The 27,140-nt window shown below is 64.4% G+C and overlaps 1 protein-coding gene across 11 annotated transcripts in view; it reads left to right on the plus strand.

The window, feature by feature from the left end:
• AATK (apoptosis associated tyrosine kinase) overlaps nucleotides 1-27,140 on the plus strand; it is a 133,800-nt gene that overhangs the window by 93,272 nt on the left and 13,388 nt on the right. For 3 of the 11 annotated variants that reach the window (XM_059046489.2, XM_067021028.1, XM_067021035.1), the window contains exons 2-3: nucleotides 23,486-23,619; nucleotides 26,750-26,897. In XM_059046489.2, coding sequence (XP_058902472.1) covers nucleotides 23,486-23,619; nucleotides 26,750-26,897 — 282 coding nt within the window. Of the gene's footprint in view, nucleotides 1-23,485; nucleotides 23,620-25,060; nucleotides 25,357-25,935; nucleotides 26,023-26,749; nucleotides 26,898-27,140 lie in introns of those variants that run through there. The other 8 variants (XM_067021033.1, XM_067021029.1, XM_067021026.1 and 5 more) reach the window with 7 other exon arrangements.

Here is a 27,140-nt window from a genome sequence, read left to right on the forward strand (position 1 = left end):
CCCCTGCTTAAGGCAGCTCATATTGAGGCCACCTGCCCCTGCGCAGGGCGGCTCGGGTGGAGGAAGCTTGCAGAGCGGCTCCGGGGACGCAGGCTGCTGGGGGTCCGGGACGAGGCTCCAGGGACTGAGGACTCACCCCGCTGCGGGGCACACGGGACACAGCGGAGTGAGCAGACCCTGGAGACCCTGGAAGGCAGGGCCCGGAGTTCAGAAGGAGGCAGGTGCAAGCTGAAGCAGTGGGAGCCTCACCCCACCCCGTGGAGGCCCCAGCCCATGAGTGCCCTGCCCCCTCCTTGATGCCCCCAGGCTGGGGCACGGCGGGAGGAGGTCTGCACAGCCCCAGGGCAGACCCGGACGACGACGAGGACATGGACCCAAAGAGAGAACTTCCCAGCACTCAGCAGTCCTGCCTGCCCTGCCCTGTGTGTGGCAGGCCAGCCCTCCCCCATCCCAGCTGGACCGAGAGTGGCGAAGTGGGGCCTGGAGGGGCTCTGGGATCTGGGTGCCCGCGGGGGCTACGTTTCCTGCCTGGAGGTGAGCAAGTGCAGGGGCGGGAGGCTCACTGAATGGGGTGCATCCAGGGGCTCGGGCTGCAGGGCCACCCTTGGCCACTCCCAGGTGACTCCCGGTGGTCTGAACTTCACCTGGGTCTGCGGGTTATTTTTATAATCTTGGCGGGCCCTCTGGGCAGGAGTATGGGGGCACGGAGGAGCAGGTGGTCTCACCACCCTGTGGCCTCGCTGCGGGACCAGCCTCTGCCCCTATTCCTCCTCTCCTCGCCTTCCGCTCAGCCAGCAGGAGGCCTGGAGCGCCTTTTAGCCCACCCTTCACCCCTTACCCGGGGCTGACCTGAAGTGGGAAGGGCAGGGGGTGGGCTCTTGTGGTGGGGGGGTCTGTGGCGTGTGCCAGGCCTAGCTGGCATCTTGGGTTGGTATTCCTCTATTGCACGCTCGGCGTGGGGTGGCCCCATTTCCAGATGGGGAAGCTGAGGCTCAGGGTCCCACAGCTGGTGAGTGGTGGAGCTTCCAGCCCAGCGAGGCCCTGAGCCCCCTCCCAGCCTGGCCTGGAGCTGCCCCAGCCCAGCCTGGGGAGGGTGAGCAGGTAGGTTCTTCCCACCACGACAAGGAGCCCCCTGATACTGGTACGTGGTCACAGAGACCGGTGCCAGCACTTGCCCACTGAGGGTGTACAGGCATGCCAGGAGCCTGTCTGCTGTGGGGAGGACCACGGGGCCAGGACCCACGGTGGTCGAGTGCCCCAGAGTGCAAGAGAGGCGTCTTAGTACGGGGTTGGTCTTCCTCTACATAGCAGGCTCCCCTCACCTCTAGAGAAAACAAGACAGAGACGCTTAGTTTTTCCTAAGCGTGGGCATGCACGTTTTACAGAACGCTGTGCCTCCTCGGAAATGGCTGGGCCTTGCCCAGCAGTGCTCAGGCCACCGGGCTGGCGAGGAGGGCAGGGTCCCGTTCAAGCAGCGGAATTGGGCCGATGGAGGCCACAGGCCTGCTGGGTCCGGGGAGAGCTGTCGTCTCTGTCTTGTTTTCTCTGTGGCTTCTGCGGTGGATAGAATTCGTATTTTAAGCACTATCTGACGAACCAAGGTGCACTATCAATCATGCCCACAGGAGGGCGCCGTAGAGGCGGGACCTCAGACAGGAGCGGCCAGGAACGCGGGGTGGTTCTGGTCTACCTGCTGCTCCGGCTCGGATGCTGCGTGGGTTTTGGGGTGTTGTAGGGGCTGGTGGGTGCCCCGGCACCCTCGCTTCCTGGAGCTGCACTGGGCAGCCCAGCCTGCGGCCCTTGACTGTGAGCTGATGTGGGAGCTGCTGCCCCCGCCAGGGCCTTCCGAGGTGGTGCCTGTCCATGCGCGTCCCCTGTGCTCTGTGGGGCTGGGCAGTAGCCATGGGTGCCACGAGGGTCTGGCCTTCCCTTCTGCTTTGGCTGCACGGCCTGGGGGCAGGGATGGAACCGCTGGTGACAGTGCCGCAGAAATGGGTCCCGGAGGCATCGGGTGGAAACACCCGTGGAGGCCTAGGGTTCCCCGAGTGGGGCCCAGGCCAGGCCCGGCCAGCCAGCAGGGAGGTGCCTCAGGGGACCCCACTGGACCCCACTCCTGCCCCCTGCTTACCCGCCCTCCCAGGGTAATCGGGCTGGTCCTGGAGAACTGGATAGGACCTGTCACATGGCGGGTGTTACAGTCGTGTATTCGGGGGACAGGGTGGGGACGGTGTCCCAGAGCCAGCACCTGGCAGGTTTTATGGGGGACTGTGGGATGTCCAGGAGGCAAGGAGGGCTTGGGGACATGGGACTCCAGCCCTGTGGGGTCTGAAAGGAGGGTCTTCTGGCCCACCTGTCTCCCTTGGGTTCCCTACCCCAGTTGCAGGTCCCTGAGCTGATCTGGGGGACAGCCGAGAAGGTGTGGGAGGGGGGAATCCTCAAAGAATGTGTTGAACTTGAAAATGAAGCAGGAAAAGCAGGAAGGGAGAAGGGGGAGGAAGGAGGGGGAGGGGGAGGGAAAGGAGGGCTGGGGACCTATTGGTGGACCCAGTGTCCCTGCCTTGGGCGATGGCGCCTGGCTGCAGCTGTGTGGGGGGCTGTCACCCTGAAATGGCCTGCAGTCAGACCGCCACACGTGCCTGGCCGAGTGGAGGTGGGGTGGGGCCAGAGAAGGTGGTTCCAGGCGTGAAGCTGTGTGAGATCTGACCCATGAGGCTGGGGGCGGGGGCGGGGGCGGGGGCGAGGGGGGGCGGGCTCTGTGTGCTCATCATGAACTGGAAAGCGGCCCCTCCTGGCAGGGAAAGCATCCACGGGAGACCCTGGGGACACAGCAGGTGCCCAGTAAGCGTGAGTTACTATTCCTAAGCATGGCCGTGCACGTTTTGCAGAACGCTGTGCCTCCTCGGAAATGGCTGGGCCTTGCCCAGCAGTGCTCAGGCCACCGGGCTGGCGAGGAGGGCAGGGTCCCGTTCAAGCAGCGGAATTGGGCCGATGGAGGCCACAGGCCTGCTGGGTCCGGGGGGAGCTGTCGTCTCTGTCTTGTTTTCTCTGTGGCTTCTGCGGTGGATAGAATTCGTATTTTAAGCACTATCTGACGAACCAAGGTGCACTATCAATCATGCCCACAGGAGGGCGCCGTAGAGGCGGGACCTCAGACAGGAGCGGCCAGGAACGCGGGGTGGTTCTGGTCTACCTGCTGCTCCGGCTCGGATGCTGCGTGGGTTTTGGGGTGTTGTAGGGGCTGGTGGGTGCCCCGGCACCCTCGCTTCCTGGAGCTGCACTGGGCAGCCCAGCCTGCGGCCCTTGACTGTGAGCTGATGTGGGAGCTGCTGCCCCCGCCAGGGCCTTCCGAGGTGGTGCCTGTCCATGCGCGTCCCCTGTGCTCTGTGGGGCTGGGCAGTAGCCATGGGTGCCACGAGGGTCTGGCCTTCCCTTCTGCTTTGGGTGCACGGCCTGGGGGCAGGGATGGAACCGCTGGTGACAGTGCCGCAGAAATGGGTCCCGGAGGCATCGGGTGGAAACACCCGTGGAGGCCTAGGGTTCCCCGAGTGGGGCCCAGGCCAGGCCCGGCCAGCCAGCAGGGAGGTGCCTCAGGGGACCCCACTGGACCCCACTCCTGCCCCCTGCTTACCCGCCCTCCCAGGGTAATCGGGCTGGTCCTGGAGAACTGGATAGGACCTGTCACATGGCGGGTGTTACAGTCGTGTATTCGGGGGACAGGGTGGGGACGGTGTCCCAGAGCCAGCACCTGGCAGGTTTTATGGGGGACTGTGGGATGTCCAGGAGGCAAGGAGGGCTTGGGGACATGGGACTCCAGCCCTGTGGGGTCTGAAAGGAGGGTCTTCTGGCCCACCTGTCTCCCTTGGGTTCCCTACCCCAGTTGCAGGTCCCTGAGCTGATCTGGGGGACAGCCGAGAAGGTGTGGGAGGGGGGAATCCTCAAAGAATGTGTTGAACTTGAAAATGAAGCAGGAAAAGCAGGAAGGGAGAAGGGGGAGGAAGGAGGGGGAGGGGGAGGGAAAGGAGGGCTGGGGACCTATTGGTGGACCCAGTGTCCCTGCCTTGGGCGATGGCGCCTGGCTGCAGCTGTGTGGGGGGCTGTCACCCTGAAATGGCCTGCAGTCAGACCCCCACACGTGCCTGGCCGAGTGGAGGTGGGGTGGGGCCAGAGAAGGTGGTTCTCGGGCGGGAAGCTGTGTGAGATCTGACCCATGAGGCTGGGGGCGGGGGCGTGGGCGGGGGCGAGGGGGGGCGGGCTCTGTGTGCTCATCATGAACTGGAAAGCGGCCCCTCCTGGTAGGGAAAGCATCCACGGGAGACCATCGGGACACAGCAGGTGCCCAGTAAGCGTGAGTTACTATTCCTAAGCATGGCCGTGCACGTTTTGCAGAACGCTGTGCCTCCTCGGAAATGGCTGGGCCTTGCCCAGCAGTGCTCAGGCCACCGGGCTGGCGAGGAGGGCAGGGTCCCGTTCAAGCAGCGGAATTGGGCCGATGGAGGCCACAGGCCTGCTGGGTCCGGGGGGAGCTGTCGTCTCTGTCTTGTTTTCTCTGTGGCTTCTGCGGTGGATAGAATTCGTATTTTAAGCACTATCTGGCGAACCAAGGTGCACTATCAATCATGCCCACAGGAGGGCGCCGTAGAGGCGGGACCTCAGACAGGAGCGGCCAGGAACGCGGGGTGGTTCTGGTCTACCTGCTGCTCCGGCTCGGATGCTGCGTGGGGTTTGGGGTGTTGTAGGGGCTGGTGGGTGCCCCGGCACCCTCGCTTCCTGGAGCTGCACTGGGCAGCCCAGCCTGCGGCCCTTGACTGTGAGCTGATGTGGGAGCTGCTGCCCCCGCCAGGGCCTTCCGAGGTGGTGCCTGTCCATGCGCGTCCCCTGTGCTCTGTGGGGCTGGGCAGTAGCCATGGGTGCCACGAGGGTCTGGCCTTCCCTTCTGCTTTGGGTGCACGGCCTGGGGGCAGGGATGGAACCGCTGGTGACAGTGCCGCAGAAATGGGTCCCGGAGGCATCGGGTGGAAACACCCGTGGAGGCCTAGGGTTCCCCGAGTGGGGCCCAGGCCAGGCCCGGCCAGCCAGCAGGGAGGTGCCTCAGGGGACCCCACTGGACCCCACTCCTGCCCCCTGCTTACCCGCCCTCCCAGGGTAATCGGGCTGGTCCTGGAGAACTGGATAGGACCTGTCACATGGCGGGTGTTACAGTCGTGTATTCGGGGGACAGGGTGGGGACGGTGTCCCAGAGCCAGCACCTGGCAGGTTTTATGGGGGACTGTGGGATGTCCAGGAGGCAAGGAGGGCTTGGGGACATGGGACTCCAGCCCTGTGGGGTCTGAAAGGAGGGTCTTCTGGCCCACCTGTCTCCCTTGGGTTCCCTACCCCAGTTGCAGGTCCCTGAGCTGATCTGGGGGACAGCCGAGAAGGTGTGGGAGGGGGGAATCCTCAAAGAATGTGTTGAACTTGAAAATGAAGCAGGAAAAGCAGGAAGGGAGAAGGGGGAGGAAGGAGGGGGAGGGGGAGGGAAAGGAGGGCTGGGGACCTATTGGTGGACCCAGTGTCCCTGCCTTGGGCGATGGCGCCTGGCTGCAGCTGTGTGGGGGGCTGTCACCCTGAAATGGCCTGCAGTCAGACCCCCACACGTGCCTGGCCGAGTGGAGGTGGGGTGGGGCCAGAGAAGGTGGTTCTCGGGCGGGAAGCTGTGTGAGATCTGACCCATGAGGCTGGGGGCGGGGGCGTGGGCGGGGGCGAGGGGGGGCGGGCTCTGTGTGCTCATCATGAACTGGAAAGCGGCCCCTCCTGGTAGGGAAAGCATCCACGGGAGACCATCGGGACACAGCAGGTGCCCAGTAAGCGTGAGTTACTATTCCTAAGCATGGCCGTGCACGTTTTGCAGAACGCTGTGCCTCCTCGGAAATGGCTGGGCCTTGCCCAGCAGTGCTCAGGCCACCGGGCTGGCGAGGAGGGCAGGGTCCCGTTCAAGCAGCGGAATTGGGCCGATGGAGGCCACAGGCCTGCTGGGTCCGGGGGGAGCTGTCGTCTCTGTCTTGTTTTCTCTGTGGCTTCTGCGGTGGATAGAATTCGTATTTTAAGCACTATCTGACGAACCAAGGTGCACTATCAATCATGCCCACAGGAGGGCGCCGTAGAGGCGGGACCTCAGACAGGAGCGGCCAGGAACGCGGGGTGGTTCTGGTCTACCTGCTGCTCCGGCTCGGATGCTGCGTGGGTTTTGGGGTGTTGTAGGGGCTGGTGGGTGTCAGAGGTGAGCTGCTGAGCATTTGCTGCCCTGGGGTGTGAATACGCCTGGGAGTCACTGAACTTCGGGCGGGAAGACGGCACAGGCGCCTCTCGGCTCCGCACACACCACCTTTGTTGTGATGGTTAACAGGCGTTTGTATCCTATGAACATGTCGGCTTTGACAACCTGCGTTTTCGCATAAGGGAGCTGGACTCTCGGTCCCTTCCCGTGTGAATTCATCTGATTGAAGTCGAGCCTTAATCGCAACGAAAAAGAGCTCCTCCTTCGCCAGAAACGTGACCCCTGCTGGTGGAGGTGGGGTGGGCTGGCCGCTGCTCTCAGGGAGCCACGCCCCCAGGGACCACCCCCCCACCCCCCCGCCACCCCGTGAGGTTTTCTTCCAGAATCCCCGGCCCAGCCCCTGCCTCTTCCAGCCCCACAGGCTGCAGTGGCCCCTTGAGGGGTTTGGGCCCAGGGTTTGCCCAGTGTGCTCTCGGCCACCCACAGGCACTGCTTCTCCCTGTGATGTCACCACCGTGTTCCCAGTGTCCTGGCTCCCGGGCCCCAGTTCTGCCCACAGAGCGGGCACGGGGCACTGGGGAGGGCAGGGAGGGGTCCTGACCGGGGGCCCCAGGCTCCTGTCTGTAGCTTCCTCACCCCAGCCCTTTGTTTGGGTGAAGACAGGCAGGCGATGTGCCTGCCGGGTGACCCTGGCTGTGGGTGCCTCCGGTTGTGGGTGCCCCCCAGGGCGAAAGGGGCCTTGGGGAGTGAGCCCTACAACGGTGGAGGGCTGTGTGCCGACGCCCACGGTCACTTGGCAGGAACCTAGCCCGTGGCTGTGGTGCTACCCATCCCCCTCCCGGTAAGGAGGCTCTGATGGGGGCCACCTGCCCCTGCTTAAGGCAGCTCATATTGAGGCCACCTGCCCCTGCGCAGGGCGGCTCGGGTGGAGGAAGCTTGCAGAGCGGCTCCGGGGACGCAGGCTGCTGGGGGTCCGGGACGAGGCTCCAGGGACTGAGGACTCACCCCGCTGCGGGGCACACGGGACACAGCGGAGTGAGCAGACCCTGGAGACCCTGGAAGGCAGGGCCCGGAGTTCAGAAGGAGGCAGGTGCAAGCTGAAGCAGTGGGAGCCTCACCCCACCCCGTGGAGGCCCCAGCCCATGAGTGCCCTGCCCCCTCCTTGATGCCCCCAGGCTGGGGCACGGCGGGAGGAGGTCTGCACAGCCCCAGGGCAGACCCGGACGACGACGAGGACATGGACCCAAAGAGAGAACTTCCCAGCACTCAGCAGTCCTGCCTGCCCTGCCCTGTGTGTGGCAGGCCAGCCCTCCCCCATCCCAGCTGGACCGAGAGTGGCGAAGTGGGGCCTGGAGGGGCTCTGGGATCTGGGTGCCCGCGGGGGCTACGTTTCCTGCCTGGAGGTGAGCAAGTGCAGGGGCGGGAGGCTCACTGAATGGGGTGCATCCAGGGGCTCGGGCTGCAGGGCCACCCTTGGCCACTCCCAGGTGACTCCCGGTGGTCTGAACTTCACCTGGGTCTGCGGGTTATTTTTATAATCTTGGCGGGCCCTCTGGGCAGGAGTATGGGGGCACGGAGGAGCAGGTGGTCTCACCACCCTGTGGCCTCGCTGCGGGACCAGCCTCTGCCCCTATTCCTCCTCTCCTCGCCTTCCGCTCAGCCAGCAGGAGGCCTGGAGCGCCTTTTAGCCCACCCTTCACCCCTTACCCGGGGCTGACCTGAAGTGGGAAGGGCAGGGGGTGGGCTCTTGTGGTGGGGGGGTCTGTGGCGTGTGCCAGGCCTAGCTGGCATCTTGGGTTGGTATTCCTCTATTGCACGCTCGGCGTGGGGTGGCCCCATTTCCAGATGGGGAAGCTGAGGCTCAGGGTCCCACAGCTGGTGAGTGGTGGAGCTTCCAGCCCAGCGAGGCCCTGAGCCCCCTCCCAGCCTGGCCTGGAGCTGCCCCAGCCCAGCCTGGGGAGGGTGAGCAGGTAGGTTCTTCCCACCACGACAAGGAGCCCCCTGATACTGGTACGTGGTCACAGAGACCGGTGCCAGCACTTGCCCACTGAGGGTGTACAGGCATGCCAGGAGCCTGTCTGCTGTGGGGAGGACCACGGGGCCAGGACCCACGGTGGTCGAGTGCCCCAGAGTGCAAGAGAGGCGTCTTAGTACGGGGTTGGTCTTCCTCTACATAGCAGGCTCCCCTCACCTCTAGAGAAAACAAGACAGAGACGCTTAGTTTTTCCTAAGCGTGGGCATGCACGTTTTACAGAACGCTGTGCCTCCTCGGAAATGGCTGGGCCTTGCCCAGCAGTGCTCAGGCCACCGGGCTGGCGAGGAGGGCAGGGTCCCGTTCAAGCAGCGGAATTGGGCCGATGGAGGCCACAGGCCTGCTGGGTCCGGGGAGAGCTGTCGTCTCTGTCTTGTTTTCTCTGTGGCTTCTGCGGTGGATAGAATTCGTATTTTAAGCACTATCTGACGAACCAAGGTGCACTATCAATCATGCCCACAGGAGGGCGCCGTAGAGGCGGGACCTCAGACAGGAGCGGCCAGGAACGCGGGGTGGTTCTGGTCTACCTGCTGCTCCGGCTCGGATGCTGCGTGGGTTTTGGGGTGTTGTAGGGGCTGGTGGGTGCCCCGGCACCCTCGCTTCCTGGAGCTGCACTGGGCAGCCCAGCCTGCGGCCCTTGACTGTGAGCTGATGTGGGAGCTGCTGCCCCCGCCAGGGCCTTCCGAGGTGGTGCCTGTCCATGCGCGTCCCCTGTGCTCTGTGGGGCTGGGCAGTAGCCATGGGTGCCACGAGGGTCTGGCCTTCCCTTCTGCTTTGGGTGCACGGCCTGGGGGCAGGGATGGAACCGCTGGTGACAGTGCCGCAGAAATGGGTCCCGGAGGCATCGGGTGGAAACACCCGTGGAGGCCTAGGGTTCCCCGAGTGGGGCCCAGGCCAGGCCCGGCCAGCCAGCAGGGAGGTGCCTCAGGGGACCCCACTGGACCCCACTCCTGCCCCCTGCTTACCCGCCCTCCCAGGGTAATCGGGCTGGTCCTGGAGAACTGGATAGGACCTGTCACATGGCGGGTGTTACAGTCGTGTATTCGGGGGACAGGGTGGGGACGGTGTCCCAGAGCCAGCACCTGGCAGGTTTTATGGGGGACTGTGGGATGTCCAGGAGGCAAGGAGGGCTTGGGGACATGGGACTCCAGCCCTGTGGGGTCTGAAAGGAGGGTCTTCTGGCCCACCTGTCTCCCTTGGGTTCCCTACCCCAGTTGCAGGTCCCTGAGCTGATCTGGGGGACAGCCGAGAAGGTGTGGGAGGGGGGAATCCTCAAAGAATGTGTTGAACTTGAAAATGAAGCAGGAAAAGCAGGAAGGGAGAAGGGGGAGGAAGGAGGGGGAGGGGGAGGGAAAGGAGGGCTGGGGACCTATTGGTGGACCCAGTGTCCCTGCCTTGGGCGATGGCGCCTGGCTGCAGCTGTGTGGGGGGCTGTCACCCTGAAATGGCCTGCAGTCAGACCCCCACACGTGCCTGGCCGAGTGGAGGTGGGGTGGGGCCAGAGAAGGTGGTTCTCGGGCGGGAAGCTGTGTGAGATCTGACCCATGAGGCTGGGGGCGGGGGCGTGGGCGGGGGCGAGGGGGGGCGGGCTCTGTGTGCTCATCATGAACTGGAAAGCGGCCCCTCCTGGTAGGGAAAGCATCCACGGGAGACCATCGGGACACAGCAGGTGCCCAGTAAGCGTGAGTTACTATTCCTAAGCATGGCCGTGCACGTTTTGCAGAACGCTGTGCCTCCTCGGAAATGGCTGGGCCTTGCCCAGCAGTGCTCAGGCCACCGGGCTGGCGAGGAGGGCAGGGTCCCGTTCAAGCAGCGGAATTGGGCCGATGGAGGCCACAGGCCTGCTGGGTCCGGGGGGAGCTGTCGTCTCTGTCTTGTTTTCTCTGTGGCTTCTGCGGTGGATAGAATTCGTATTTTAAGCACTATCTGACGAACCAAGGTGCACTATCAATCATGCCCACAGGAGGGCGCCGTAGAGGCGGGACCTCAGACAGGAGCGGCCAGGAACGCGGGGTGGTTCTGGTCTACCTGCTGCTCCGGCTCGGATGCTGCGTGGGGTTTGGGGTGTTGTAGGGGCTGGTGGGTGTCAGAGGTGAGCTGCTGAGCATTTGCTGCCCTGGGGTGTGAATACGCCTGGGAGTCACTGAACTTCGGGCGGGAAGACGGCACAGGCGCCTCTCGGCTCCGCACACACCACCTTTGTTGTGATGGTTAACAGGCGTTTGTATCCTATGAACATGTCGGCTTTGACAACCTGCGTTTTCGCATAAGGGAGCTGGACTCTCGGTCCCTTCCCGTGTGAATTCATCTGATTGAAGTCGAGCCTTAATCGCAACGAAAAAGAGCTCCTCCTTCGCCAGAAACGTGACCCCTGCTGGTGGAGGTGGGGTGGGCTGGCCGCTGCTCTCAGGGAGCCACGCCCCCAGGGACCACCCCCCCACCCCCCCGCCACCCCGTGAGGTTTTCTTCCAGAATCCCCGGCCCAGCCCCTGCCTCTTCCAGCCCCACAGGCTGCAGTGGCCCCTTGAGGGGTTTGGGCCCAGGGTTTGCCCAGTGTGCTCTCGGCCACCCACAGGCACTGCTTCTCCCTGTGATGTCACCACCGTGTTCCCAGTGTCCTGGCTCCCGGGCCCCAGTTCTGCCCACAGAGCGGGCACGGGGCACTGGGGAGGGCAGGGAGGGGTCCTGACCGGGGGCCCCAGGCTCCTGTCTGTAGCTTCCTCACCCCAGCCCTTTGTTTGGGTGAAGACAGGCAGGCGATGTGCCTGCCGGGTGACCCTGGCTGTGGGTGCCTCCGGTTGTGGGTGCCCCCCAGGGCGAAAGGGGCCTTGGGGAGTGAGCCCTACAACGGTGGAGGGCTGTGTGCCGACGCCCACGGTCACTTGGCAGGAACCTAGCCCGTGGCTGTGGTGCTACCCATCCCCCTCCCGGTAAGGAGGCTCTGATGGGGGCCACCTGCCCCTGCTTAAGGCAGCTCATATTGAGGCCACCTGCCCCTGCGCAGGGCGGCTCGGGTGGAGGAAGCTTGCAGAGCGGCTCCGGGGACGCAGGCTGCTGGGGGTCCGGGACGAGGCTCCAGGGACTGAGGACTCACCCCGCTGCGGGGCACACGGGACACAGCGGAGTGAGCAGACCCTGGAGACCCTGGAAGGCAGGGCCCGGAGTTCAGAAGGAGACAGGTGCAAGCTGAAGCAGTGGGAGCCTCACCCCACCCCGTGGAGGCCCCAGCCCATGAGTGCCCTGCCCCCTCCTTGATGCCCCCAGGCTGGGGCACGGCGGGAGGAGGTCTGCACAGCCCCAGGGCAGACCCGGACGACGACGAGGACATGGACCCAAAGAGAGAACTTCCCAGCACTCAGCAGTCCTGCCTGCCCTGCCCTGTGTGTGGCAGGCCAGCCCTCCCCCATCCCAGCTGGACCGAGAGTGGCGAAGTGGGGCCTGGAGGGGCTCTGGGATCTGGGTGCCCGCGGGGGCTACGTTTCCTGCCTGGAGGTGAGCAAGTGCAGGGGCGGGAGGCTCACTGAATGGGGTGCATCCAGGGGCTCGGGCTGCAGGGCCACCCTTGGCCACTCCCAGGTGACTCCCGGTGGTCTGAACTTCACCTGGGTCTGCGGGTTATTTTTATAATCTTGGCGGGCCCTCTGGGCAGGAGTATGGGGGCACGGAGGAGCAGGTGGTCTCACCACCCTGTGGCCTCGCTGCGGGACCAGCCTCTGCCCCTATTCCTCCTCTCCTCGCCTTCCGCTCAGCCAGCAGGAGGCCTGGAGCGCCTTTTAGCCCACCCTTCACCCCTTACCCGGGGCTGACCTGAAGTGGGAAGGGCAGGGGGTGGGCTCTTGTGGTGGGGGGGTCTGTGGCGTGTGCCAGGCCTAGCTGGCATCTTGGGTTGGTATTCCTCTATTGCACGCTCGGCGTGGGGTGGCCCCATTTCCAGATGGGGAAGCTGAGGCTCAGGGTCCCACAGCTGGTGAGTGGTGGAGCTTCCAGCCCAGCGAGGCCCTGAGCCCCCTCCCAGCCTGGCCTGGAGCTGCCCCAGCCCAGCCTGGGGAGGGTGAGCAGGTAGGTTCTTCCCACCACGACAAGGAGCCCCCTGATACTGGTACGTGGTCACAGAGACCGGTGCCAGCACTTGCCCACTGAGGGTGTACAGGCATGCCAGGAGCCTGTCTGCTGTGGGGAGGACCACGGGGCCAGGACCCACGGTGGTCGAGTGCCCCAGAGTGCAAGAGAGGCGTCTTAGTACGGGGTTGGTCTTCCTCTACATAGCAGGCTCCCCTCACCTCTAGAGAAAACAAGACAGAGACGCTTAGTTTTTCCTAAGCGTGGGCATGCACGTTTTACAGAACGCTGTGCCTCCTCGGAAATGGCTGGGCCTTGCCCAGCAGTGCTCAGGCCACCGGGCTGGCGAGGAGGGCAGGGTCCCGTTCACGCAGCGGAATTGGGCCGATGGAGGCCACAGGCCTGCTGGGTCCGGGGAGAGCTGTCGTCTCTGTCTTGTTTTCTCTGTGGCTTCTGCGGTGGATAGAATTCGTATTTTAAGCACTATCTGACGAAACAAGGTGCACTATCAATCATGCCCACAGGAGGGCGCCGTAGAGGCGGGACCTCAGACAGGAGCGGCCAGGAACGCGGGGTGGTTCTGGTCTACCTGCTGCTCCGGCTCGGATGCTGCGTGGGTTTTGGGGTGTTGTAGGGGCTGGTGGGTGCCCCGGCACCCTCGCTTCCTGGAGCTGCACTGGGCAGCCCAGCCTGCGGCCCTTGACTGTGAGCTGATGTGGGAGCTGCTGCCCCCGCCAGGGCCTTCCGAGGTGCTGCCTGTCCATGCGCGTCCCCTGTGCTCTGTGGGGCTGGGCAGTAGCCATGGGTGCCACGAGGGTCTGGCCTTCCCTTCTGCTTTGGGTGCACGGCCTGGGGGCAGGGATGGAACCGCTGGTGACAGTGCCGCAGAAATGGGTCCCGGAGGCATCGGGTGGAAACACCCGTGGAGGCCTAGGGTTCCCCGAGTGGGGCCCAGGCCAGGCCCGGCCAGCCAGCAGGGAGGTGCCTCAGGGGACCCCACTGGACCCCACTCCTGCCCCCTGCTTACCCGCCCTCCCAGGGTAATCGGGCTGGTCCTGGAGAACTGGATAGGACCTGTCACATGGCGGGTGTTACAGTCGTGTATTCGGGGGACAGGGTGGGGACGGTGTCCCAGAGCCAGCACCTGGCAGGTTTTATGGGGGACTGTGGGATGTCCAGGAGGCAAGGAGGGCTTGGGGACATGGGACTCCAGCCCTGTGGGGTCTGAAAGGAGGGTCTTCTGGCCCACCTGTCTCCCTTGGGTTCCCTACCCCAGTTGCAGGTCCCTGAGCTGATCTGGGGGACAGCCGAGAAGGTGTGGGAGGGGGGAATCCTCAAAGAATGTGTTGAACTTGAAAATGAAGCAGGAAAAGCAGGAAGGGAGAAGGGGGAGGAAGGAGGGGGAGGGGGAGGGAAAGGAGGGCTGGGGACCTATTGGTGGACCCAGTGTCCCTGCCTTGGGCGATGGCGCCTGGCTGCAGCTGTGTGGGGGGCTGTCACCCTGAAATGGCCTGCAGTCAGACCGCCACACGTGCCTGGCCGAGTGGAGGTGGGGTGGGGCCAGAGAAGGTGGTTCCAGGCGTGAAGCTGTGTGAGATCTGACCCATGAGGCTGGGGGCGGGGGCGGGGGCGGGGGCGGGGGCGAGGGGGGGCGGGCTCTGTGTGCTCATCATGAACTGGAAAGCGGCCCCTCCTGGCAGGGAAAGCATCCACGGGAGACCCTGGGGACACAGCAGGTGCCCAGTAAGCGTGAGTTACTATTCCTAAGCATGGCCGTGCACGTTTTGCAGAACGCTGTGCCTCCTCGGAAATGGCTGGGCCTTGCCCAGCAGTGCTCAGGCCACCGGGCTGGCGAGGAGGGCAGGGTCCCGTTCAAGCAGCGGAATTGGGCCGATGGAGGCCACAGGCCTGCTGGGTCCGGGGGGAGCTGTCGTCTCTGTCTTGTTTTCTCTGTGGCTTCTGCGGTGGATAGAATTCGTATTTTAAGCACTATCTGACGAACCAAGGTGCACTATCAATCATGCCCACAGGAGGGCGCCGTAGAGGCGGGACCTCAGACAGGAGCGGCCAGGAACGCGGGGTGGTTCTGGTCTACCTGCTGCTTCTGCTCGGATGCTGCGTGGGTTTTGGGGTGTTGTAGGGGCTGGTGGGTGCCCCGGCACCCTCGCTTCCTGGAGCTGCACTGGGCAGCCCAGCCTGCGGCCCTTGACTGTGAGCTGATGTGGGAGCTGCTGCCCCCGCCAGGGCCTTCCGAGGTGCTGCCTGTCCATGCGCGTCCCCTGTGCTCTGTGGGGCTGGGCAGTAGCCATGGGTGCCACGAGGGTCTGGCCTTCCCTTCTGCTTTGGCTGCACGGCCTGGGGGCAGGGATGGAACCGCTGGTGACAGTGCCGCAGAAATGGGTCCCGGAGGCATCGGGTGGACAGAAACACCCGTGGAGGCCTAGGGTTCCCCGAGTGGGGCCCAGGCCAGGCCCGGCCAGCCAGCAGGGAGGTGCCTCAGGGGACCCCACTGGACCCCACTCCTGCCCCCTGCTTACCCGCCCTCCCAGGGTAATCGGGCTGGTCCTGGAGAACTGGATAGGACCTGTCACATGGCGGGTGTTACAGTCGTGTATTCGGGGGACAGGGTGGGGACGGTGTCCCAGAGCCAGCACCTGGCAGGTTTTATGGGGGACTGTGGGATGTCCAGGAGGCAAGGAGGGCTTGGGGACATGGGACTCCAGCCCTGTGGGGTCTGAAAGGAGGGTCTTCTGGCCCACCTGTCTCCCTTGGGTTCCCTACCCCAGTTGCAGGTCCCTGAGCTGATCTGGGGGACAGCCGAGAAGGTGTGGGAGGGGGGAATCCTCAAAGAATGTGTTGAACTTGAAAATGAAGCAGGAAAAGCAGGAAGGGAGAAGGGGGAGGAAGGAGGGGGAGGGGGAGGGAAAGGAGGGCTGGGGACCTATTGGTGGACCCAGTGTCCCTGCCTTGGGCGATGGTGCCTGGCTGCAGCTGTGTGGGGGGCTGTCACCCTGAAATGGCCTGCAGTCAGACCCCCACACGTGCCTGGCCGAGTGGAGGTGGGGTGGGGCCAGAGAAGGTGGTTCCAGGCGGGAAGCTGTTTGACATCTGACCCCTGAGACTGGGGGCGGGGGCGGGGGCGGGGTCGGGGTCGGGGGCGGGGGCGAGGGGGGGCGGGCTCTGTGTGCTCATCATGAACTGGAAAGCGGCCCCTCCTGGCAGGGAAAGCATCCACGGGAGACCCTGGGGACACAGCAGGTGCCCAGTAAGCGTGAGTTACTATTCCTAAGCATGGCCGTGCACGTTTTGCAGAACGCTGTGCCTCCTCGGAAATGGCTGGGCCTTGCCCAGCAGTGCTCAGGCCACCGGGCTGGCGAGGAGGGCAGGGTCCCGTTCAAGCAGCGGAATTGGGCCGATGGAGGCCACAGGCCTGCTGGGTCCGGGGGGAGCTGTCGTCTCTGTCTTGTTTTCTCTGTGGCTTCTGCGGTGGATAGAATTCGTATTTTAAGCACTATCTGACGAACCAAGGTGCACTATCAATCATGCCCACAGGAGGGCGCCGTAGAGGCGGGACCTCAGACAGGAGCGGCCAGGAACGCGGGGTGGTTCTGGTCTACCTGCTGCTCCGGCTCGGATGCTGCGTGGGTTTTGGGGTGTTGTAGGGGCTGGTGGGTGTCAGAGGTGAGCTGCTGAGCATTTGCTGCCCTGGGGTGTGAATACGCCTGGGAGTCACTGAACTTCGGGCGGGAAGACGGCACAGGCGCCTCTCGGCTCCGCACACACCACCTTTGTTGTGATGGTTAACAGGCGTTTGTATCCTATGAACATGTCGGCTTTGACAACCTGCGTTTTCGCATAAGGGAGCTGGACTCTCGGTCCCTTCCCGTGTGAATTCATCTGATTGAAGTCGAGCCTTAATCGCAACGAAAAAGAGCTCCTCCTTCGCCAGAAACGTGACCCCTGCTGGTGGAGGTGGGGTGGGCTGGCCGCTGCTCTCAGGGAGCCACGCCCCCAGGGACCACCCCCCCACCCCCCCGCCACCCCGTGAGGTTTTCTTCCAGAATCCCCGGCCCAGCCCCTGCCTCTTCCAGCCCCACAGGCTGCAGTGGCCCCTTGAGGGGTTTGGGCCCAGGGTTTGCCCAGTGTGCTCTCGGCCACCCACAGGCACTGCTTCTCCCTGTGATGTCACCACCGTGTTCCCAGTGTCCTGGCTCCCGGGCCCCAGTTCTGCCCACAGAGCGGGCACGGGGCACTGGGGAGGGCAGGGAGGGGTCCTGACCGGGGGCCCCAGGCTCCTGTCTGTAGCTTCCTCACCCCAGCCCTTTGTTTGGGTGAAGACAGGCAGGCGATGTGCCTGCCGGGTGACCCTGGCTGTGGGTGCCTCCGGTTGTGGGTGCCCCCCAGGGCGAAAGGGGCCTTGGGGAGTGAGCCCTACAACGGTGGAGGGCTGTGTGCCGACGCCCACGGTCACTTGGCAGGAACCTAGCCCGTGGCTGTGGTGCTACCCATCCCCCTCCCGGTAAGGAGGCTCTGATGGGGGCCACCTGCCCCTGCTTAAGGCAGCTCATATTGAGGCCACCTGCCCCTGCGCAGGGCGGCTCGGGTGGAGGAAGCTTGCAGAGCGGCTCCGGGGACGCAGGCTGCTGGGGGTCCGGGACGAGGCTCCAGGGACTGAGGACTCACCCCGCTGCGGGGCACACGGGACACAGCGGAGTGAGCAGACCCTGGAGACCCTGGAAGGCAGGGCCCGGAGTTCAGAAGGAGGCAGGTGCAAGCTGAAGCAGTGGGAGCCTCACCCCACCCCGTGGAGGCCCCAGCCCATGAGTGCCCTGCCCCCTCCTTGATGCCCCCAGGCTGGGGCACGGCGGGAGGAGGTCTGCACAGCCCCAGGGCAGACCCGGACGACGACGAGGACATGGACCCAAAGAGAGAACTTCCCAGCACTCAGCAGTCCTGCCTGCCCTGCCCTGTGTGTGGCAGGCCAGCCCTCCCCCATCCCAGCTGGACCGAGAGTGGCGAAGTGGGGCCTGGAGGGGCTCTGGGATCTGGGTGCCCGCGGGGGCTACATTTCCTGCCTGGAGGTGAGCAAGTGCAGGGGCGGGGGGCTCACTGAATGGGGTGCATCCAGGGGCTTGGGCTGCAGGGCCACCCTTGGCCACTCCCAGGTGACTCCCGGTGGTCTGAACTTCACCTGGGTCTGCGGGTTATTTTTATAATCTTGGCGGGCCCTCTGGGCAGGAGTATGGGGGCACGGAGGAGCAGGTGGTCTCACCACCCTGTGGCCTCGCTGCGGGACCAGCCTCTGCCCCTATTCCTCCTCTCCTCGCCTTCCGCTCAGCCAGCAGGAGGCCTGGAGCGCCTTTTAGCCCACCCTTCACCCCTTACCCGGGGCTGACCTGAAGTGGGAAGGGCAGGGGGTGGGCTCTTGTGGTGGGGGGGTCTGTGGCGTGTGCCAGGCCTAGCTGGCATCTTGGGTTGGTATTCCTCTATTGCACGCTCGGCGTGGGGTGGCCCCATTTCCAGATGGGGAAGCTGAGGCTCAGGGTCCCACAGCTGGTGAGTGGTGGAGCTTCCAGCCCAGCGAGGCCCTGAGCCCCCTCCCAGCCTGGCCTGGAGCTGCCCCAGTCCAGCCTGGGGAGGGTGAGCAGGCAGGTTCTTCCCACCACGACAAGGAGCCCCCTGATACTGGTACGTGGTCACAGAGACCGGTGCCAGCACTTGCCCACTGAGGGTGTACAGGCATGCCAGGAGCCTGTCTGCTGTGGGGAGGACCACGGGGCCAGGACCCACGGTGGTCGAGTGCCCCAGAGTGCAAGAGAGGCGTCTTGGTACGGGGTTGGTTTTCCTCTGGTTAGCAGGCTCCCCTCACCTCTAGAGAAAACAAGACAGAGACGCTTAGTTATTCCTAAGCGTGGCCATGCACGTTTTACAGAACGCTGTGCGTCCTCGGAAATGGCTGGGCCTTGCCCAGCAGTGCTCAGGCCACCGGGCTGGCGAGGAGGGCAGGGTCCCGTTCAAGTAGCGGAATTGGGCCGGTGGAGGCCACAGGTCTGTTGGGTCCGGGGGGAGCTGTCGTCTCTGTCTTGTTTTCTCTGTGGCTTCTGCGGTGGATAGAATTCTTATTTTAAGCACTATCTGACGAAACAAGGTGCACTATCAATCATGCCCACAGGAGGGCGCCGTAGAGGCGGGACCTCAGACAGGAGCGGCCAGGAACGCGGGGTGGTTCTGGTCTACCTGCTGCTCCGGCTCGGATGCTGTGTGGGTTTTGGGGTGTTGTAGGGGCTGGTGGGTGCCCCGGCACCCTCGCTTCCTGGAGCTGCACTGGGCAGCCCAGCCTGCGGCCCTTGACTGTGAGCTGATGTGGGAGCTGCTGCCCCCGCCAGGGCCTTCCGAGGTGGTGCCTGTCCATGCGCGTCCCCTGTGCTCTGTGGGGCTGGGCAGTAGCCGTGGGTGCCACGAGGGTCTGGCCTTCCCTTCTGCTTTGGGTGCACGGCCTGGGGGCAGGGATGGAACCGCTGGTGACAGTGCCGCAGAAATGGGTCCCGGAGGCATCGGGTGGACAGAAACCGCTGTGGAGGCCTAGGGTTCCCCGAGTGGGGCCCAGGCCAGGCCCGGCCAGCCAGCAGGGAGGTGCCTCAGGTTCCTCCTGTCACAGGGTGTTAGCTGAGGCCATGTGCCAGGATGCTGGTGGGTCCCAAGTTCAGTAGCCCCAAGCTTGGACTCCTGGGTGTCATGCACCCCTCTGAGGGCCAGCCACCAGCTCCACAGCAGGGCGTTTGTTCCCCACAACCAGGGGCCTGGTGCCTGGTACCCAGCCCTGCAGCCCCCAGACCTTGGCTTCGGTCTTGGAGCCCCTCATGGTTGCAGAAGTGGGCTCGCATGGTGATGTGTCTGCTGCGTTTCATGGCCATATCTAGGGGATGGTGTTCTTACCCTTTCTCGCCTGCCCAGTGTCTTCAGGAAGGCTCTCCTCGCTGAACCCTTGGACATAAAACGGCCATAGAGTGCCACGTGGTGGGCGGTGAGGGCCCCATCCCGCTCCCCACTGCCCACCAACCTATGTGTCGCTGCCAAGCTGCCCCTGTGTCGCTGCGGTCACAACTCAAGTGGGCTCTGTGAGAGCCAGGACTCAGCTGGCCTGCCCTCCCACGGGCCGTGTCGTTGTCCCCCAGGCCAAGGGTAGAGCGGCAGGCGTCCGGGCTTGGGGTCCAGTTGGAAGTGGGCCTTCCCGTGTTCCCTGTGCTGGACTCGCGTGGGGCTGATAGTCACGCTAGGGTGAGTGGCCCTAGCGAGGTGAAGGGCTCGGAGTTAGGGAGCAAAGCTGTGGCTGGATGCTCTCTGCTGCAGAGTTGAACGGCCTGATGTTTGTTTGAATGGGTTTTTCATTTCTGAAACAAACAACAAAGCCATTTGCAACTTTTGTCTTCCTGGGCACTCGTGGTGTCGTTCTGGTGTGTGAGTGGCCTGGCACTGGGGGGATGGTTTCGGGGTCACCACTGCCAGGCCCCCTCAGTGGACAGAGCGTGGACGAATGTGCGTGCAGGTGCACGAGCACAGACACACAGGTCGGTGCCTGTCTTTGCGCTGTCGTTGTGCCAGGTGTTCATGCTCTGGGGTCGAGTGGACACCACCACCCGCTGCGGGCACCTCCGGCTCTTCCTGCACCCCGTTCTGCACTGGCTCCAGTATGTTGCTTATTTGCTCTGCGGAACCAAATCCCCACGTGAGGCTGCTCTGCCCCCTCCTCGTGGCCCCACTGCCCCAGCGTCAAACTTGATGGGCCTCCGCGCCCTTTGTGGTTCTGGCGCCGTTCTCGTTCCTCCGTCAGTCAACACAGGTTTACTGGTGTTTCCAGGCCCTGCGTGTTCCTCTGGGCCTTGACAGAGGGAGCATCCCTGGGCTGTCGTACCTCTCACTGAGGTTGTCACAAGAATGAAATGAGGTGCTGACCCCTCTTGCCCTCTGGGAAGAGGTGGGTTGTGAATGGGACCCCATATGGGCCTCCCAGACTGTTAGTGGGCGCCGATCCTAAGGGCACGAGCGGGACCTTCCCGTAGGCATCTTTGGTGGGTGGTGGAGGAGTCAGGGGTGGGTCTACCCAGACCCCCAGGCACCAGCCCTGTCAATGTTTGGGTGCTTCCATAACTTCCTCGAGCCTCAATTTTCCCACCTCTAAAGTGGGCACGATGATATCTCACGAGCAGGCTTGTCGGGGGGGACTGGAAGAGAGGGTGTGTGTGTGTGCACGCGTAGTGTGTGTGTCCCCGTGTGTGTGTCCGTTCATGCTGTGTTGATACAACAGGTGTCTCTGCCAGACACTGGTCTGTTTCAGGAGTTCACGGCCAGCAGGTCCCGGGCTGTAGGCACCGGCCTGTGGACTCAGAGAAGGGCTCTGGGAGCCAGAGCTGGAGGTGCTGAGGGCGTTGGTGGCTCCCTCCTGGGGGTGGCCAGGGTGCAGGACTTGAGTGAGTGATGCCTATGTTTGGGCAGGGGGTGAGCGGCCCCTGTGCGGCCTTGGGATCTGGGGGTGATACTGGAGGGGGCAGGTCCATCTGACACCAAGGGGCTGTTGAAACCCTCCTTCTCCCACCAGGATCATCCTCTGACCGCGGAGGGCAGGGCATGAGCTCCCTGGGGACCGAGAGCAGTCTCCTAGCTTCTGACACTGACCTCAGTGTCCTCATCTGCAGAGAGGTTCTGAGGGTGACACTCCTGTCACCTGCTGTAGTCTCGGGGAGGGGGGCAAGGTTTCAACCGTTCCAGCATTGGTGGGGCTCCAGAAACGGACATGTTTTGTAGATTTGAAATTTCAAGTCCACAGCCTCTCAGAGCCACTTCTGGCTCTGCCCATCTGTTTGGTCTTCTCCCCATCCCCGCAGATCCACCTTCAGGGACATGGGCATTGGATGGTGGCGGAGGCCCGCTCAGGGCTCCACCCGCCACCTTCCTCTGCTGCTGAGTCAAGCACATCATGCTGAATGACCACCCACCCTCAGCCCAGTTCTGTGACCAGGGCCTGCCAGGGGGTTGGGAGGGGACCCACAGGAGGGCTGCACCCCAGGACTAGCATCAAGGAGGCTGAGGGCGGAGGCTGGGCCACCTGAGATCCTGCCCGACAGCAGGCTGTGCGGCCCAGAGGGGCAGGTGGGTGATGGGCCTGGTGCCTGCTGCCTTTTTCCAGGCCCTGGAACCATCCAGGATATTGAGATTCAGGAGTGCGTGTGCAGGCAGAGATGGTGGGAGGGGAGCCTGCTGAACGCCCATGGTTGCCATGGCAACACATCCTTGGGGGCTTTCATGGCTTCCTGGGGGTGCGGCAGCCAGGGCTGCTCAGCAGCCTGTGAGTACACGCTATTTGGGTGGGAGAGCCCATAGGGGGGTGATGCTTACACAGTGGGTGGGCCCCCCACCCCCGCCCCCGCCCCCGCCGGAAACCTGGCCTGTGGAGGCCCCTGTGAACCTATCTGCTCGCAGCCCCACGGGACTGGGGAATACAGCCAAAGTTCCAAGGTCTCTTCCAAGGGCAGTCTGAGCTGGTTTCCCCTGCCGTGGTGACCCTGCCCTCCTGGGCCCTCAGCTTCGCCTCTCTTCCCTGTGTGTGGGTATCTGGAATGAGCTCGGAGACTTGAGTAGGAGTCCAGGCTGCACTTGCCATTGTTCCAGCCTCTTGGGCTCACATTGCCTCCAGGAAGTCTTCCTAGATACCCCATTAACTGGCAGCTCTGGCTTCCCACGTGGGCACAGAATGCCCAGGAGCAGAAGCACATCAGTCAGAGGTCAGCTGTGTGACCTCGGGCAGGCTTCTCACCCCCTTGGTGAGCCTCCATTTTCTCCTGTCCAGTGGAGACAGGCATGGTAGCCACCTCAGTGCCAGTTAGGACCTGGTGAGGCGCTGCTGAGACCTGCTCTGACCTGAGGGACCAGTGATGGCAGGTGTGCTCGGTGGGATGATGGGGTCTTGAGGAATCAACCATTGGGAGCTGGGGGGCTGGGGTGCTCCGTGGGCAGAGGAGCTAGGGACAGTCAGGAAATCTCCAGGGGCCGAAGGGAGGACGGGCAGAAAGAAAGTCCTTGGGAAAGGAGGTGTGCACTGGAGCCGGTATTGTGGGACAGGAGGGCAGGCCAGGGGTGGAACTGCCAGCCCAGCGTTTAGGGGACCCCGGCTGGCGCCACCACACTGTCCTGCGGGCACCAGATGGGCCGAGCTTCCCCAAAGCCCTGGCTCAGCGGGGGAGTGGGGGCAGCTTGGAGCCCTAATTTGGGGGCCATGCTTGTGTATTGGAGGGCCACATTGTGCTGTCCTGGGCACCACAGTTTCCCCATCTGGTGAGGGTGAGCCATGAGGGGCTCACATGGACCAGGTGCTGCAGAAGGGGGCACCCTGCTGTCCTCAGGACAGAAACAGCACCGGGGGTCCCTTGGTGGGCGTTCAGTAAGAGGGTGACTTGGAAACGCCAGGCTGCATGGAGGAACTCTGCTGCCTGACTTTCTTGGGGACGGTGACATCCCTGTCCTCAGAGGTTGGACAGGTCCCGGCCCTGACCCCCAGCTGCCTGGAGCCTGGCATGTGGCCAGTGGCCAGCAGCCAGGTCCTCAATCTCTCCCACTTAGGGGGGCCCTGGTCCGCCCCCCAGTCCCCCCCATCCTGGGTCTCTCAGCCTTTACCAGTGCCATGCCATAGCTGTGGCAACGATGACAGCCCCCGGGGCCCGCTCCAGAGGGGTGAGTGGGCTGGCCAGTCAGAGAGACGTGGGAGAGGGTCCCCATAGCCCCAAGACCCTGAGCTCATGAGGGATGTCCACGAACCCCCAGAAGTGGGAGCTGAGCAGGCCTCGCCAGCTCTGCCAGCCCCTTGCCCCTTGGCAAGGCCAGTGTGGCACCCAGGGGCCAGCCATGGACAGCAGGCTTGGGCCACCGTGGCCACCCCATGTGTCCACCAGCCATGGGCCTGGCGGCTGTGCCTACGAGTGTGGGGTCTCGGAGCAAGGGTAAGGGTGCTGAGGCTCAGACCGCAACGAATCGGGGGGCCTCGGAGCCCAGCGTGGGGATCCAGCTGGCCCCGGAGTGTGCCTGGGGCACTGGGTGCAGATGGGGGCCAGGTCGCAGAGCTGCCTTGTAACTGCTCTCTCCCTTGGCAGACGGCGCCCCACTCAGCGAGCTCTCCTGGTCGTCCTCCCTGTCTGTGGTGGCCGTGTCCTTCTCCGGGCTCTTCACCGTCGTTGCCCTCATGCTGGCCTGCCTGTGCTGTAAGAAGGGCGGCATCGGGTTCAAGGTGAGGGCTGGGGGTTGGGGGAGGCTGTGGACGAGATCCTGAGGGCTGGCCCTCTGGTGTCCACTCGGCACTGGGCTTCCTTCCCTCCTAGGGCCCTCTGGGGACCATAGAGTCTGGAGGAACCCCACAGCCCCTCCTCTGGGGATGGCCGATGGGAGAGGCCTAGGGGCTGTCAAGGACCCCTCCCACTGCCTCCCCCATTTTGGGTCCCCCTGTGGGGGGCACGGCCTCAGGCTGTCATGTCCCAGCTCAGGGTCAGGCCTCTGCGTGCAGTGCACCCCAGGACGGTGAGGGTGGGCCTCAAGGGGGCCATGGGGGCTCCTGAGCCACTGTGGGAGGGGCCTCTATGCCCAGGGGGTTCTTGAATCCCTGCTTGTTCGAATCAGCAAAGGGAAACCAAAGTTGCCCAGACACGCTTCCCGGCATCAAAAGCATCTCTCTGGCTGGGGTCACCTTACTTTGGGTGTCTTCTGCCCCACGAGGAAAGGATCGTGTGCCACACAGGAATCAGGGCGGTAGGATGGCAGGAGTAATCATTACTGTTTATGGAGCATCAGCTGGGCCCGCCCAGCGTCTCTTTGGCCGCCCTGTCAGGGCTAAGCTCCCGGGGTCATCCTGGGCTGGATTTCAGGGCTGAGGTGCCCCTCCTAAGGATGGTGGCCGAGGGGCATCCCCTGGGGCGCTGTTCCCCAATCCTAGAAGCGCCCATGGCTGCTCCCTACCTTTAGCTGTAGCTCTGAGCATGGAGGACCAGGAGAAAAAGCTGGGAACTGAGGGGCCCAACCAGAGCCCCCCCAGCCCTGTGGGCTGAGTTCTGCCGACTTAGCACATAGCACCGCCTGTGGTCCTTCTCCCGCCCACTCGGCTGCCCCGCCCTTGGCTGGAGGTCAGATTCCCGGGGCCTGGCGAGGTCAGGAGGGGAGGGGCTGTCCTGTGGCCCAGCACAGCACCCTGCCACCGCAGTCATCTCCATACTAAGTGACCCACATTACAGCCGGGTCACCCCCATTTTAGAGAAACAGTGCCCTCCCCCTCCCCCTGGTATGTCTCATCACAGAGGGGGCTGGGGGGGAGCTGGCATCTGCCCGGCACTTGCCTTTTACAAAGGTGTCTTTGCCACATTTCACGGCAGGGCCACTCAGGGTCCTCTGAGGGGTGGGCTGGTGGAGTTCAGGGCCTGGGCAGCAGGGCCATGGCCCTGGGAGCCTCGGGTCCGCATCCAAGCCCCTGCCTGGGTATCCTCTGCCTAGCCCTGTCTCCCTGGCCTGCAGGCACACAGTGGGCTGGGCCAGGCGATGCTGGCATTTTCCTGGAGGATCCTGGGGCCAGAGAAGCAAGCAGGAGGGGGAAGGGAAGGGAAGGGATGGGAATGGGGAAGAGAGGGGAGGGGGAAGGGGAAGGGAGGGCCTGGGCTGGGCCTTGAGGCTATTGTATGTCAGCCCCTTCTCAGGATGCTGTGAGAACAAGGCCCCAAACAAGGGCCAGTGCGGCCCCCTCCTACCCATGCCCTCCTCACCTCCTGGGAACATGGTGCCCGGAACATTCCAGCACCAGTGCGCCTCAGTGGGAGGGCCTGCCTGCATCGCGGGCTCCCGCCTGCGCTCTGGGGGGCCAGTGCTGGGCTCTCCCACCTGGAGCTGTGCTGGGAGAAGGGGCTGGGCAGCGATGCTCACTCTGTCCTATCTGATCACCCGCTCTGCTGGCTCCATCCGGTGGGCCTCCAGGTGGCACCGTCAGGTAACAGGCTGGGGCCAGGGCCAAACCCCGAGGTGGGTGGGTGGGCGGGCGGGCATCTGTGCCTCTGCAGAGCTGCAGCTGGGATTACAGGGCGAGGGGGTTGGTTCTGATAGCCCCGGGGCCCAAGGGTGGTCTCCCGGGCCTTGGAGAGGGGGTCTCTGCAGGCCTTGTCCCCAGTGGCTCTGTCATCTCTGGGTACAGGCCGGGACCGGCCCGCAGGGACACCCCAGAGGGCCTCTCATCCTCCTTGTTGCAGCAGAGGAAATCGAGGCCTGGAGAAACGAGGGTCCTCGGGTCACAGCGCCGGGCAGGGAACCTAGGCCTTGTGGCTCCCAGTGCAGCCGCCTGGCCACAGGGGCGGCCCCGCTGCAGCTGCTTGGAAGTCCCTCGACCCTCGGCCTCTGTTTCCCCACCTGGCAGCGGTCTGTCCTGGTCAGGCATGCCCGTGGCGCTAGTACTGTGGTTCTGCTTGTGGCCCAGGGCTCCGTGGCTCAGGAATGTGAGGGGCTTCCTCAGACAGACGAAGGGGCAGCTGAAGTTCAAAATAGCGGGGCCAGGTGGGGCCCAGCCCGGTGCCCAGGGCCAGGCTCTTAAGGAGCCCGGAGAGCGGACAGACGCCCGCCCTCCTGGGTCGAGGTCCAGGGGCCCTGCAAGCAGATGGCCACGGTAGGTGGTGCTGCCAGCTGCCACCTGCCTGGGGGTGCAGCTGGGGGTGGGCTCTCAGGAATGCTCCTTGTCCGGGAGGAGCAGGGGCACTTAGTTGCTTGTCCACTGGGTCAGGGTGGGAGGACGGAGCGCCTGTCCTGGATTCCCCAGCCACGACCCTGGAGCCACTCATCGGGGGGGTACCCGGAACCCAGGGCGAAGGCTGCTGGGAGGTGGGGTGGCTGAGAGGCATGGAGGGCTGACTCTGGATGGGTAGGGGCAGCTGGCCTCCAGCCCACCCCCCACCCCCGGCCAGTGGGGGCCTGGTGCTGCCCACCCTGGCCTGAGCCTGGTAGGCGTGGATGTGGGTGGGCTGAGGCTGGGTGAGGCGTGCCTGCCCTGGGGCTCACGGCCCCCACCCTTGAGGCTCTGCCCGTGGGAGGCGAATCCCCACTCCCCAACCAACACAAACCAAACCCTGCCCTCCTGGGGCAGCTGGTGCCCGTGCAGAGGGGGTAGCCTAGGAGTGGGGTTTGTTCTCTGTCCTGAGGAGTGAGGAGGTGGGTGGAGGGGGCAGCTGGCAGGGCTGCTTGTGGGAGCGGGGCCCCGGGAAGAAAGGGGCCTTTCAGAGCTGGCCTGCACCCCTTGTTCTCTCCCTGCCCTGCCCCCTGTCCCCTGCCCCTCCCCCTCCTGGGGAGCCCTGGAGCTCACGGCGTGTGTCACCGCGTGTGTCACCCGTTTGGTCCAGGAGTTTGAGAATGCCGAGGGGGAAGAGTACGCGGCCGACTTCTCGGCACAGGGCTCCCCGGCAGCAGCCGCTCAGAACGGGCCTGACGTGTACGTCCTGCCTCTCACCGAGGTCTCCCTGCCTATGGCCAAGCAGCCCGGGCGTTCAGGTGAGCGAGCCCCCAGGTGGGCCCAGGTGGTGGGTGTAGGGTGTGGCTCGGGGGTCAGTGCTCCCGGGGGTGGGGGAGGCAAGGGGCTGGTGTGCGCCCCCTTTTGCTGAGACCTGGGGCGCTGTGAGCAGGCTGGGGCCAGCTGGGGCTACTGTGCAAAGGGGGCGGGGGTCGCTCCCTCTGGTCCTGGGGTGGGCACCCATGTGCTGGGAGGCGGGGCTTCTCTGCGGTCCCTGGGATGCT

This window comes from Kogia breviceps, chromosome 19 (assembly GCF_026419965.1).
Source record: "Kogia breviceps isolate mKogBre1 chromosome 19, mKogBre1 haplotype 1, whole genome shotgun sequence".
Taxonomy (NCBI): Eukaryota; Metazoa; Chordata; class Mammalia; order Artiodactyla; family Physeteridae; genus Kogia; species Kogia breviceps.